General features: G+C 43.9%; 1 protein-coding gene across 3 annotated transcripts in view; it reads right to left on the bottom strand.

The window, feature by feature from the left end:
- Nucleotides 1–8,867: 8,867 nt before the first annotated feature.
- The window catches only part of bahd1 (bromo adjacent homology domain containing 1), a 42,056-nt gene continuing 39,385 nt past the window's right edge, over nucleotides 8,868–11,538 (bottom strand). For all 3 annotated transcript variants that reach the window (XM_046308975.1, XM_046308977.1, XM_046308976.1), the window contains exon 7: nucleotides 8,868–11,461. In XM_046308975.1, the coding sequence (XP_046164931.1) occupies nucleotides 11,272–11,461 (190 nt within the window). In that variant the 3' untranslated portion in view covers nucleotides 8,868–11,271. The remainder of the gene's footprint in view (nucleotides 11,462–11,538) is intronic.

Raw genomic sequence — 11,538 nt, 5'->3', positions numbered from 1 at the left:
GTTCAACCAACCTTAGATTGGCAATGCTGTCTTCGTCCTCAACTCGTGGAAACAGGAGTCTCAAAATATTTGTGTCCAGTTGCAGTGGGTCAGCATCGCCAAGCTAAGGTTGGTCTAAAATTCTGTGCTACACCAAACAGTACCTATCCTGTAACTCCCGGTAATGGTTGGTTGAATCACATTATCTGGTGTAACAGTCTGTAGCTAAGAGAACTAGTGATCAGCAGATGATGGGAGAGGTGGTCATGATGAAATTGCCAATCCAAAGAAACATACATTAAGTTCAGGGAACACTTGTTCAGCTGTGTGAGAAGTGTTGTCATGCCAGTCAACTTCTCTTGGGTCCAGCTTCATGTCCAATCCATCGTAGAGGGATACAGTTCACAGGATACAGTTCTGCTACAGACACACGCAGGCAAAGGAATTATGTTTCTCTCCAAGAATCCACTCCAGGAAGAAGCACAGGCACCACATGGTATTGTCTGTAAAACATAAAAAGATAATAAATTAAACTCTACTGCACAGTTTGAACAACAGTTGAACTGTGCCAGTATAACTAACAGATTCGTTGAACATGCATACATGTGCATAGACACAGATATTACATTTATAACAATATCTATCCCAATAGAAATAAATATGGCATAACCCTCAACCTTTGCACAGTGACCAGACTGTACAAATGTACCTAGGTAGGTAGGCAGACAGTATCTAGCTACAGCCATGTCTACAAGTACGCTTAGGCACATCTTTTTTAAATATATTTTATATAGTAAAGCCAGATTATCAGTTTTGGAGTTTTACAATAGTTAAATTATTGTATTATTGTTTCTCCTCACTGTTAGCTAGTAAACTTAGCCAGCTAGCTAGCTTGCTGGATGTGTCTTCTGCCCTCTTGGTGATGGTGTCACGACTTCCTCCGAAGTTGGCTCCCCTGCCTGTTCAGGCGGTGCTCGGCGGTCGTCGTCACCATCTTACTTGCCGCCACCGATCCCTTTGTTGTTTGTCTATTTGTTTTGTCTTATTAGTTTCAACTGTGTTCTGTTGTAAGTCCGTGTACCCGCCCTTGTTTTGTGCAGGATTGTCTTTATGTTACGTGTTTGTGTTTTAGGTAGAGGTGGTTATATTTTCTAGACTTGGCACCCTGTGTTGTTGGGTAGTCACTTTGTTGTCCGCGCCCTGTGTTGTTGGGTAGTCACTTTGTTGTCCTCGCCCTGTGTTGTTGGGTAGTCACTTTGTTGTCCTCGCCCTGTGTTGTTGGGTAGTCACTTTGTTGTCCTCGCCCTGTGTTGCCCTGTGTTGTTGTTGGTAGTCACTTTGTTGTCCTCGCCCTGTGTTGTTGGGTAGTCACTTTGTTGTCCTCGCCCTGTGTTGTTGGGTAGTCACTTTGTTGTCCTCGCCCTGTGTTGTTGGGTAGTCACTTTGTTGTCCTCGCCCTGTGTTGTTGGGTAGTCACTTTGTTGTCCTTGTGTTGTTGGGTAGTCACTTTGTTGTCCTCGCCCTGTGTTGTTGGGTAGTCACTTTGTTGTCCTGTGTTGTTGGGTAGTCACTTTGTTGTCCTCGCCCTGTGTTGTTGGGTAGTCACTTTGTTGTCCGTGCCCTGTGTTGTTGGGTAGTCACTTTGTTGTCCTCGCCCTGTGTTGTTGGGTAGTCACTTTGTTGTCCTCGCCCTGTGTTGTTGGGTAGTCACTTTGTTGTCCTCGCCCTGTGTTGTTGGGTAGTCACTTTGTTGTCCTCGCCCTGTGTTGTTGGGTAGTCACTTTGTTGTCCTCGCCCTGTGTTGTTGGGTAGTCACTTTGTTGTCCTCGCCCTGTGTTGTTGGGTAGTCACTTTGTTGTCCTCGCCCTGTGTTGTTGGGTAGTCACTTTGTTGTCCTCGCCCTGTGTTGTTGGGTAGTCACTTTGTTGTCCTCGCCCTGTGTTGTTGGGTAGTCACTTTGTTGTCCTCGCCCTGTGTTGTTGGGTAGTCACTTTGTTGTCCTCGCCCTGTGTTGTTGGGTAGTCACTTTGTTGTCCTCGCCCTGTGTTGTTGGGTAGTCACTTTGTTGTCCTCGCCCTGTGTTGTTGGGTAGTCACTTTGTTGTCCTCGCCCTGTGTTGTTGGGTAGTCACTTTGTTGTCCTCGCCCTGTGTTGTTGGGTAGTCACTTTGTTGTCCTCGCCCTGTGTTGTTGGGTCCTCGCCCTGTCACTTTGTTGTCCTCGCCCTGTGTTGTTGGGTAGTCACTTTGTTGTCCTGTGTTGTTGGGTAGTCACTTTGTTGTCCTGTGTGTTGTTGGGTAGTCACTTTGTTGTCCTCGCCCTGTGTTGTTGGGTAGTCACTTTGTTGTCCTCGCCCTGTGTTGTTGGGTAGTCACTTTGTTGTCCTGTTGGGTAGTCACTTTGCCCTGTGTTGTTGGGTAGTCACTTTGTTGTCCTCGCCCTGTGTTGTTGGGTAGTCACTTTGTTGTCCTCGCCCTGTGTTGTTGGGTAGTCACTTTGTTGTCCTCGCCCTGTGTTGTTGGGTAGTCACTTTGTTGTCCTCGCCCTGTGTTGTTGGGTAGTCACTTTGTTGTCCTCCTCGCCCTGTGTTGTTGGGTAGTCACTTTGTTGTCCTCGCCCTGTGTTGTTGGGTAGTCACTTTGTTGTCCTCGCCCTGTGTTGTTGGGTAGTCACTTTGTTGTCCTCGCCCTGTGTTGTTGGGTAGTCACTTTGTTGTCCTCGCCCTGTGTTGTTGGGTAGTCACTTTGTTGTCCTCGCCCTGTGTTGTTGGGTAGTCACTTTGTCACTGTGTGTTGTCACTTTGTTGTCCCTGCCCTGTGTGTTGGGTAGTCACTTTGTTGTCCTCGCCCTGTGTTGTTGGGTAGTCACTTTGTTGTCCTCGCCCTGTGTTGTTGGGTAGTCACTTTGTTGTCCTCCCCTGTGTTGTTGGGTAGTCACTTTGTTGTCCTCGCCCTGTGTTGTTGGGTAGTCACTTTGTTGTCCTCGCCCTGTGTTGTTGGGTAGTCACTTTGTTGTCCTCGCCCTGTGTTGTTGGGTAGTCACTTTGTTGTCCTCGCCCTGTGTTGTTGGGTAGTCACTTTGTTGTCCTCGCCCTGTGTTGTTGGGTAGTCACTTTGTTGTCCTCGCCCTGTGTTGTTGGGTAGTCACTTTGTTGTCCTCGCCCTGTGTTGTTGGGTAGTCACTTTGTTGTCCTCGCCCTGTGTTGTTGGGTAGTCACTTTGTTGTCCGTGCCCTGTGTTGTTGGGTAGTCATTTTGTTGTCCTCGCCCTGTGTTGTTGGGTAGTCACTGTGTTGTTGGGTAGTCACTTTGTTGTCCTCGCCCTGTGTTGTTGGGTAGTCACTTTGTTGTCCTCGCCCTGTGTTGTTGGGTAGTCACTTTGTTGTCCTCGCCCTGTGTTGTTGGGTAGTCACTTTGTTGTCCTCGCCCTGTGTTGTTGGGTAGTCACTTTGTTGTCCTCGCCCTGTGTTGTTGGGTAGTCACTTTGTTGTCCTGTGTTGTTGGGTAGTCACTTTGTTGTCCTCGCCCTGTGTTGTTGGGTAGTCACTTTGTTGTCCTCGCCCTGTGTTGTTGGGTAGTCACTTTGTTGTCCTCGCCCTGTGTTGTTGGGTAGTCACTTTGTTGTCCTCGCCCTGTGTTGTTGGGTAGTCACTTTGTTGTCCTCGCCCTGTGTTGTTGGGTAGTCACTTTGTTGTCCTCGCCCTGTGTTGTTGGGTAGTCACTTTGTTGTCCTGTGTTGTTGGGTAGTCGCCCTGTGTTGTTGGGTAGTCACTTTGTTGTCCTTGTGTTGTTGGGTAGTCACTTTGTTGTCCTCGCCCTGTGTTGTTGGGTAGTCACTTTGTTGTCCTCGCCCTGTGTTGTTGGGTAGTCACTTTGTTGTCCTCGCCCTGTGTTGTTGGGTAGTCACTTTGTTGTCCTCGCCCTGTGTTGTTGGGTAGTCACTTTGTTGTCCTCGCCCTGTGTTGTTGGGTAGTCACTTTGTTGTCCTCGCCCTGTGTTGTTGGGTAGTCACTTTGTTGTCCTCGCCCTGTGTTGTTGGGTAGTCACTTTGTTGTCCTCGCCCTGTGTTGTTGGGTAGTCACTTTGTTGTCCTCGCCCTGTGTTGTTGGGTAGTCACTTTGTTGTCCTCGCCCTGTGTTGTTGGGTGTTGTTGGGTAGTCACTTTGTTGTCCTCGCCCTGTGTTGTTGGGTAGTCACTTTGTTGTCCTCGCCCTGTGTTGTTGGGTAGTCACTTTGTTGTCCTCGCCCTGTGTTGTTGGGTAGTCACTTTGTTGTCCTCGCCCTGTGTTGTTGGGTAGTCACTTTGTTGTCCTCGCCCTGTGTTGTTGGGCTTGTCATTTTTGTGTGCCGTATTAAAGAGCACTTTTCCCCAGTGGAACTCTCTGCGCCTGATTCCTTCACTCACCTAGTCCCGTGTGACAGATGGCATCGGTTATAGTTAAATCCAACTCTTTGTTTCTATATTCCAGTTGAAACATTTATGGTTGAATGATGCCAAGCAGTAAAAATAATTCTCCATCATCAAATTCATGTTGATGAGAGGAATCACTTAAAGCCATTGTGGTGTGGTCAGTTCTTTCAGTTTTGCCCAAAGGATTGTGTTGTTAACTCCCTTTCAAAAAATTCTGTCTTTTCGGGGAGATGGAACCAGAGCGCAAAGCACCACCCCACACCATTCGTAGTCTTTCAGAGACTGGAAAAAATGTGTCAGCTTGTATATTTAGCAATGAATCCGCTGATAGGAACATTGCAGAAAGACGTTCAATGGCTTCTATCATACAAAGACAACCAGATCTACACACACAGAAAAGTATAGTGCGATCAGTATCACATAGAGCCTTCACGAAATGCCACAAAGCAGGACAACATTTATTTTCAGATCTCGCGCGAAGCCCAAACCTGCCTTCCTCCTGGTCAGTTAGGTGTGAAACACATCTCTGACCTATGAATGCATCAGACATAATGAAAACAAACCCAGATTCCCCCAGGGTGAAATTCCCCTTTAAACTCGGACTTCGGTACACAGTCGGGCACTCCAATATTGTAGGTGGTGGTAATGCACTATAACAACTGCCAATAAATCCTGTTTTCCTGCAGTTCTGTTCACGTCACCCCGCTTTTCCAAAGTCAAACCTGCCCATTAGTCGCAGAGTCTGCTTTTAAGATGTCAAAATAGAACATATTTTAAGTAATTGTTTCAGTATCTTAATGTTGTTTTGTTTTGTGTTTTCTGATTGTTTCAGTGCATGCATTCAACGCGCTTTGGACAAAGGACTCGCACAGGGCCGGCATGTCCAAAGTTCACTCAAAAAGGCAATAGTTCTGAACTGGGATTGATTCAGTTTTTGTTGTTTTAATTATTTAACTGTTTTTCATTCTCTTTTAAACTTCTATTGGTTGAAAGCTCATTGCTTAGTTATCACATGGCTCATGTAAATTCTGTAGTTGCCCCGTTAAACATAGTAAGGTTAAGATCCCTATAGTGTTCACATTTGTCTCATGTAAATGTTGTAGGAAAATATAAATATATAATAAACCATTTATTTGGGAAATATCCAGTCTTTTCTCTTTTCTTCATTAGCATGCTGATGGTGTATTGTGAGACTGTATAATGTTTTCATTGTGAGATGGATCAGAACATTGTATTGGATTTATTTTGATCTGTTAAGACATTGAATACATGTTGTTTAGAATATTTAGTAAATGCAGTATGTTAAGTTTAGTTTTCTCTGTGAGAGGCAAGTGGATTTAAAGTTATATGTAATTTGGTTTAAGTAGATAAGACATTTCAATGTTGTTATACACAAAGTTTTAAAAAGATTAGCATATTCATGATGAGTTTGAAGCAAATTCGCAGCAAACAGTAGAATGTTAGCTAGAATTGTTCCTGACAAGTCGCCTCAACAGTTTGCCTCAAAACTATTTTGCATGTGAAAATATGAGCTTGCTGCAAAATTGGCCAAGGTTTTGCCAGAGCTGTTTGCCAGAAGCAAGGGTTCTCTCTCAGGACCATATTGAAAAGTTATGACATTCTGGATTAAGGGGACCGAATGCAACCAGAACTAAAATAGACCGTTGTTCAATAGTCCTGGCTCACCGGAATCTGTGCCCCCCAGCGGCTTTAGAAGAGACTAACTCTTCAATGCTTTTCTGTACTGGAACTTCTATAGCAGGTGGTTCAATCACTGGTCCTCATGATGCTCATCGCAGACCTGGGACAATTTCCCATCCTGCTCTTATCAGTTCCCACCAAGTCTGTATGGTTTGTGAAAAGAGACTCATGGGAGACCGTTAATCTAGTCTGAAATGTTATGAAGGATCTCACACCAACCCTTTTATTATAGAGATCTGTCATTATGAGACACATTCAAAGACTGGTAGCCTATACCACCTGCCCTAGGGTGGACAAATACATTTCTACAGGTCACATCATTTGACTTACTTTCCGATGATTGTGTTTACACAGGCAGTCCAATTCTGATCTTTTTCACCAAATATTGGCAATACTGATTGGTCAAAAGACCAATTAGTGGAAAAAGATGAGAATTGGGCTGGTTATGGTTATGTCAATATACACATTTACTCCCGCCACATCTTAGAAGGAATGCCAATGACTTTCAAGCCAAAAACAAACATTATAAAGCTTAATAATTGCTTCCTCTGCGGTTACCATTCATCAATGATTGCTCAGAACATAATGTGCTGCCCTTTTGACTCCACCAGCAACAAGAACTGAGCAAATCTGCTCTGGTACCTTTGAGGTCAATAGGAAATGGGAAATGGATTCCATCAGCCTTTGTTTACAGACCAAATTGACATAACAAGCGAGGTGGTAGAAAATTACATGTCTCAAAATACAGAAAAACAATACTACACCGAGAGCTTGAATTAGACGGAAGAACATCCTTAAACAACATGAGCTTGAAGTCACAAACAGATTAAATTGATGCACTAATGTTTTTTGTTAAGAAAAGCGAAGAACTCCAAATTGAAAATCTTATAGACAGCTGAAAATGGGATGAAAGACTTTGCAGGTGCACTCCATTTAGGTGTATTCATCTACTGTTTTGCGTGTGTGTGTGTGCATGTATTTGTGCGTGTTCGTTTGATAAAAGCTTATGAAGGGTAAGCTTCTTACAGTTCCTTCCCTTGTTCATCTATTGCTTTGGGTGTAGTTGTATGCATGTGTTCTCTCACGTGTGTCAATGTGTATGTGTGTCCACGTGTGTGTGTGTGTGTGTGTGTGTGTGTGTGTGTGTGTGTGTGTGTGTGTGTGTGTGTGTGTGTGTGTGTGTGTGTGTGTGTGTGTGTGTGTGTGTGTGTGTGTGTGTGTGTCAACGTGTGTGTCAACGTGTATGTGTCCACGTGTGTGTGTGTGTGTCAACGTGTATGTGTGTCCACATGTGTGTCAATGTGTGTCCACGTGTGTGTGTGTGTGTCCACGTGTGTGTCAACGTGTATGTGTGTCCACGTGTGGGTGTGTGTCCACGTTTGTGTGTGTGTGTGTCCACGTGTGGGTGTGTGTCCATGTTTGTGTGTGTGTCCACGTTTGTGTGTGTGTGTGTCCACGTGTGGGTGTGTGTCCACGTTTGTGTGTGTGTGTGTGTCAACGTGTATGTGTCCACGTGTGTGTCAACGTGTGTGTGTCCACGTGTGTGTGTGTGTGTGTGTGTGTGTGTGTGTGTGTGTGTGTGTGTGTGTGTGTGTGTGTGTGTGTGTGTGTGTGTGTGTGTGTGTGTGTGTGTGTGTGTGTGTGTGTGTGTGTGTGTATATATTTCCACTCATACCTCTGCAAGCTGCTGTAGAGATACACTTGTACAAGTTCCCTAGTGCAAATGGACTTCTGTCCTCCGCATGTTTCAGTGTACAGATGTTGTACAGTTTGGGTCAATCACAGTTACAAGGGGATACAAGTAAGAAGTTTACCCTTCATAAGCTTTTATCAAACATCAAACACACATGCTGTTAGACATGCAAATGTACCATGGTATTCAAAACCCAGAAGCTGATTGAGTGGTAAGAGAGCCTCATGCATATGCATGACACCCCTAATTACTGTATTGGATGAAAGACGCCACACGTCTCTATCTCCTGGACACCCCCATCTCCTGATCCACTCAACAAGAAGACATGAATGGCCTCCATTAATTCACAAGGAGAGGTGGATCCATGTTTTCTAGTTAAGGATGGGTTTGGCGCAGACTTGGGAGTAGTGGGCCAAAAAACAGATGTCTTTGTCTGCTCTTCACACTCCTCATGGCGTCTCTACATCACGTCTGTATTTCCGGTACATTATCATGCCTTACTAAAGGGGCAATCCCACAGTTGAAACGATTACCGATTGCCTCCCTGCCACTGTTTCGGTAAAAAGCGGAGTAATGTGAGGAAACTGTGAAAGGTCAACAATTAAATATATTTTCTCATATTGTTCCAATATTTATTGGATTGGAGGATCCATATGAAAGAACTTCTGGGTATGTGGGTATCAAGTGTCTCCGGGTAGGAGTGCTGATCTAGGATCAGGTCTCACGGTCCATGTAATCAAAATGAATTGTGTTCTAAAAAAGACACAACTGATCCTACTCTGATGTGCTTGATGCATACAGCCCATGGAGACATCAATATTGTATTTGTCACAAGACAGAGAGATGTTAAATAAAACACTGAGAGATGAACTAGTATGACACCTTGTGGTGGGTTGTTCTTAGTACACTTCTCAGCCTGTTCCTAGCAACAGCTCACCCACATTACAGGACCAGAAGGAAATTACACACATACTTATATATATATATATATATATTATTATTTTTTAAGTGGGGGGAGAAAAAGAGAAAGAAAAACATATGCAAAGATTTGCCCTATTGACTTTGCAACATCATCATATGAGACTCTTGGGTTAAAACTAATTATTTATTCCATTCAAATATTTGTATATTACATGTTAAATAATACAAACACTGTGCTATGAATATTATTTCCCAGAATTCCCAGAACCTCTAAAACTCGGAACATAATGCACACAAGAACAAAGAAACTTGGAATTGAGAGTTTTCTACACCGGGGAATGAGTTGAATGGGGCATTTTATACCCATTATATACCCTTGTTGGTACAAACATTTCTTAGCAATTAACAGAATTTCATGAAAAAAAGGCATTTAAAAAAAGACATAAAAAATAACAATAATCTTGGCCTACTTTTCATGGATAGTTCTTGGACACTGAGTCCACTGAGACAGGCAGGCACAACAGTCAAGTAAGAAAAATCGATCACATCTTGATTGGACATAAAAAGGACTTGAGCGTGTAAGGAAGGTACTCCTATGGCTTGTGCCCTATACATCGAGATACATCTTAGAAGCAGGTGTGTGTGTGTTTGTGTATATGTGTTGATCAGACAGGAAGCTTTTCCAGGAACTGTGATACCAAACTTTGATTCCCTCTAATCTAAGCAAACACATGTACATAAATCCACAGTGTGACTTCCATGTTAACGAATCAGTAGCATGTTCAGTTTAAGGACACAGTCGATGATCTCATAATGGAACATAGATTAGTGCACAGTAACATGGGGAGGGGCTTGTACTGAACTGTAGCTCCACCCACTGGCAACCTTGGTTTAGATGGAAGGCAGGTTTTTTGGTGAGGTGTGAACTGAACGTATTGGAGCTTGCATCCTAGATGTTGACCGGCGGGATGTAAGGCAAGTTATTATGGCTAATGGCAGTGCGCGTGTGGTGTTCAAACCCCAGTTCATTGGTCAATTCAAGGCAGGGTAGTAGGGACAAACAATTATCGTGGGGGTTGGCCCGGTTGAGTCACTGGTCATTCTCATGCTGAATCCCAAACCAGTCCCTTCCCCTCCATTTGTACTTTCACACTCACCTCCTTCATATGAACAAGTGTCCCAAAGCTGAGGGTGTGACAATGACCAAACCCTTCGATAGCCACTTCGACCAAGCCAGCAAAGCTGCCGGTTCCAAAGCGAAGAGCTATTCCAACATGTAAACACAATATATTGTGTACAATTTCATACAAGAGAATGGAGCATTTGTTGTGTCCGATTTTATATCTTGTAAAATGACCAGGGGAATTTGTTCATTTGAATTTCATACTCTTATTATTTAAATGTCATACATGAATTGCATAATTCAAGTCAAGAGTGTGTCTCGGTTTATTTAATCCTCTCGCCACTCTGGGAGTTTTGTCAGCAACACGTGACTATGTAGGGTCATGAATTGGTAGGGGTGAGGTATAGTTGGTAGGGGTGAGGTATAGTTGGTAGGGGTGAGGTATAGTTGGTAGGGGTGAGGTATAGTTGGTAGGGGTGAGGTATAGTTGGTAGAGGTGAGGTATAGTTGGTAGGGGTGAGGTATAGTTGGTAGGGGTGAGGTATAGTTGGTAGGGGTGAGGTATAGTTGGTAGGGGTGAGGTATAGTTGGTAGGGGTGAGGTATAGTTGGTAGGGGTGAGGTATAGTTGGTAGGGGTGAGGTATAGTTGGTAGGGGTGAGGTATAGTTGGTAGGGGTGAGGTATAGTTGGTAGAGGTGAGGTATAGTTGGTAGAGGTGAGGTATAGTTGGTAGAGGTGAGGTATAGTTGGTAGGGGTGAGGTATAGGCGAGAGGCTGGTTTGGGATTCACTGGTACTTTACCTCTAAGACAATGCAGACAGAGAGTTAGTGTTTGGCGAACGCCTGGATCATTTCTACTTAGGAATGATAATTATCTCGTAGTCGCCTTCCTTGCTTTGAAAATACTAAATAATGCACTCTTAAATTACTTTTAAAAAATGTAATAAAAAAATTCTCCATATAGAAATAAATATTTCTTTGCACTTAAGCCAATTAAACCTTAAACTCAAGACTAAATCAATACAGATAAATATGTTAAGCCACCATCTAATTCATGAGTCATCCCATTAAATACAAAACAAGTCTTAACTGATACCATCTGCCAACACAACGGAACTAATAACCCACATAGATACAGGCAAAGTCATGGGACGATGCAAAAATAAAATAAACATTTGGCAAATCAGTTTTATTAAAGGGGATTTGTGATTGGGATGATAAAACACAATTCCTCTTTGACCAAGTGTGACCCTTCGCAAATCCCTCAAGAGTGAGAGATCGAGACATTGGGCAAAAGCACTTCCAGACTTCCTCTGCCTAAAACTGTCAACATCTTCCACTCCTATCAAAACAGAGTGGCTTTTGGTCGGTCTCAAAATCCTGTCTTTTTAGCTCTCTCTTTCACTGTTTAAGATTCCTCCGTTCCACCACCATCCACACAAGTGCTACTGCAGACTCTTCAGGATGCGTCCATAGCGGAAGTCGTAGACGTGGCGACACATGAACACCAGGTCGGGGTCGATGTCCGTTGGCACACAGCAGTGGGCAGGGACGGCGTACTCGGCAGAAGGCGGCACCATTCTGGTGACACTTTCAGGGAGATCCTCCCCCCGACGAGTCACCAAAGCACAATATCTGAAACACCAAGCCAAAGGACATGTCAAAATAAGTGAACAAATGCAATGCAACAAATAAAATGTATTGGAATCCCA

Source organism: Oncorhynchus gorbuscha, linkage group LG17 (assembly GCF_021184085.1).
Source record: "Oncorhynchus gorbuscha isolate QuinsamMale2020 ecotype Even-year linkage group LG17, OgorEven_v1.0, whole genome shotgun sequence".
NCBI lineage: Eukaryota > Metazoa > Chordata > Actinopteri > Salmoniformes > Salmonidae > Oncorhynchus > Oncorhynchus gorbuscha.
The sequence above is the reverse complement of the archived record's forward strand: the minus strand, read 5'-3'. Positions and strand labels throughout refer to the sequence as shown.